At 67.3% G+C, this 1,871-nt stretch overlaps 2 protein-coding genes across 2 annotated transcripts; one reads left to right on the top strand and one right to left on the bottom strand.

The window, feature by feature from the left end:
* Positions 1–23: 23 nt before the first annotated feature.
* AURANDRAFT_69249 (hypothetical protein) lies at positions 24–997 on the bottom strand (the record flags this gene model as incomplete). The annotated part of the gene is made up of 1 exon (XM_009045007.1): positions 24–997. A coding segment is annotated over one exon (974 nt), but the record flags the coding sequence as incomplete, so codon positions are not given.
* Positions 998–1,160: 163 nt separating this feature from the next.
* Positions 1,161–1,571, top strand: AURANDRAFT_9877 (hypothetical protein; the record flags this gene model as incomplete). The annotated part of the gene is made up of 1 exon (XM_009045008.1): positions 1,161–1,571. A coding segment is annotated over one exon (411 nt), but the record flags the coding sequence as incomplete, so codon positions are not given.
* Positions 1,572–1,871: the final 300 nt, after the last annotated feature.

The following is a 1,871-nucleotide window of genomic DNA, read 5'->3' as shown; positions in this document are numbered from 1 at the left end:
AGTACTCGTCGTCGCCGACGTACTCCGCGTTGTGCTGGCCGACCCAGAGCGACGACCCCGCGGCGTAGTGGTCGTCGCCGAAGGTGACGTTGAAGTCGCCGTTGGGCCCGCCCAGGGTCCACAAAACGGTGCCGTCGGTCTTCATCTTGACGACGCCGTCCGTCTGGCGGCTCGAGACGTAGGCGACGGCGTCCTCGTCCGTGACCTGGACGTGGTTCGGGTCCTCGACGTCGACCTCGGCGAAGGACGCCACGACGTCGCCGCTGGCCACGTCCCAGGCCTCGACGGCCGTGCGGCCGTCGGCCTGCCAGAGTTGGGAGCCGTCGTAGGACAGCTGGAGGTCGTGCGCGTCGTTCGACCCGCCGGCGCAGAGGATCGTCCACGTGTCTTCCACGAAATTCCAGATGGCGCGGGGGCCCTTGTTCGCGTTCGCGCCGAGGGCGACGAGGAGGCTCGAGGCGTTGTAGACCTTGAGGCCCCGGGGGCCGTAGGTGTTCGTCGCGTCGACGTAACCTCGGAGGCCCTTTTGCGCTAAAATCTTCCCGTAGGTCGGCGCCACGGCCGTCAGGTTGCCGCTGGCGTAGTCGACGACGACGACGTAGGACGCCTTGTTGCCGAAGCTCAGCGACAAAGCGACCCAGCCGCCGAGCGCGCTCCGGCCGATCGCGCCCTCGATCTCGGCGCCCGCGTTGCGAAACGTGGCCGTCAGTTTTCGCGGCACGTAGTCGTAGAGGTCCGCCGCCGCGACGCCCTTGAGGTCGAGCATCTCGACGACGGCGGGGAAGGCCAGGAACGCCGACGCGTCCAGCGCCACCGTCGACGCGAGCGTTTTGCCGGGCGGGGCCGCGAACCTGATCCAGCGGTCCGCGGCGGAGCGCACGGCGGACCGGGGGTCGATGAGCAACGAGCGGAACGACGCCGCCACGACGCAGGCCAGGCCGCCCAGGGCCACGGCGGACCCGGCAGCCCAGCGCGGCCGTCTGGGATGGCCGCCCATCTCGTCACCAAAACTATGGCTCAGGGTCGAAGGTGAAGCATTTGTTTCAGCAGCCCCTGGGTCCCCTCGGTCTGGCCTCGAGGCAGGGCGCCGGAGGCACCGCGTAGACGCACCCGCAGCGCCTCCCGCGCCCGCGCCGATGGCTCAAGACAGGCGCCCCCTCATGCACCAAGCCGCGGAGAAAGGCCTCTTCCACCTAGTCGAGGCGCTCATCGCGGCGGGAGAACCAGTCAATCAACCTGATCCACGTGTTAGCGGGTGGACTGCGCTGTCCTACGCGGCCAATTGGGGGCATGGTGAAATCGTGCGCATCTTGCTAGCGGCGGGCGCCAACCCGAACCAGCGCGACGTCTACGGAAGGACCCCGCTGCTGCACAACATGCATAACGGCCGGCCAAGGGCTCCGGAGGGCGAAGAACGCGTCGAATTCTCGGCTGACACGTTCCACCAGCTCGTACAGGCCGGCGCGTGGATAGATTGCCCTGATTCCGCGGACGGGTCGCCGCTCATCTATGCGGTCGAAAGCGGCTACTCGGAGTGCGTCGAGTACCTCGTCGCTCACGGCGCCGACGTCAATCGGTTGCACCGGTACTGGAACAGGGCTCCGGCCATGCTGAGGCTCCCCCAGCAGACCTCGAGCTCAGTGCTCGGCTACGCGGTAATCCGGGGGAGCGAGAGGATCATGCGCTGCCTGATAGCCGCGGGTGCTGACCTGAACTGTGGGGTGCGGGACGAGTCTGAGGGCGAAACGGCATTGGAACGCACCCTCCGTCTTGATGTTCGCAAGGTGATGTGGGTGTTGGTCTCAGCGGGCGCGCGCTTGCGACATCCAGTTTTTTTTGTGAATTCCGCAACGCGCTACCTCGACCGGGTC

Source organism: Aureococcus anophagefferens (genome assembly GCF_000186865.1).
Source record: "Aureococcus anophagefferens unplaced genomic scaffold AURANscaffold_1206, whole genome shotgun sequence".
NCBI lineage: Eukaryota > Pelagophyceae > Pelagomonadales > Pelagomonadaceae > Aureococcus > Aureococcus anophagefferens.
Note: the sequence above shows the minus strand (reverse complement) of the source record. Positions and strands in the feature narration are given on the sequence as shown.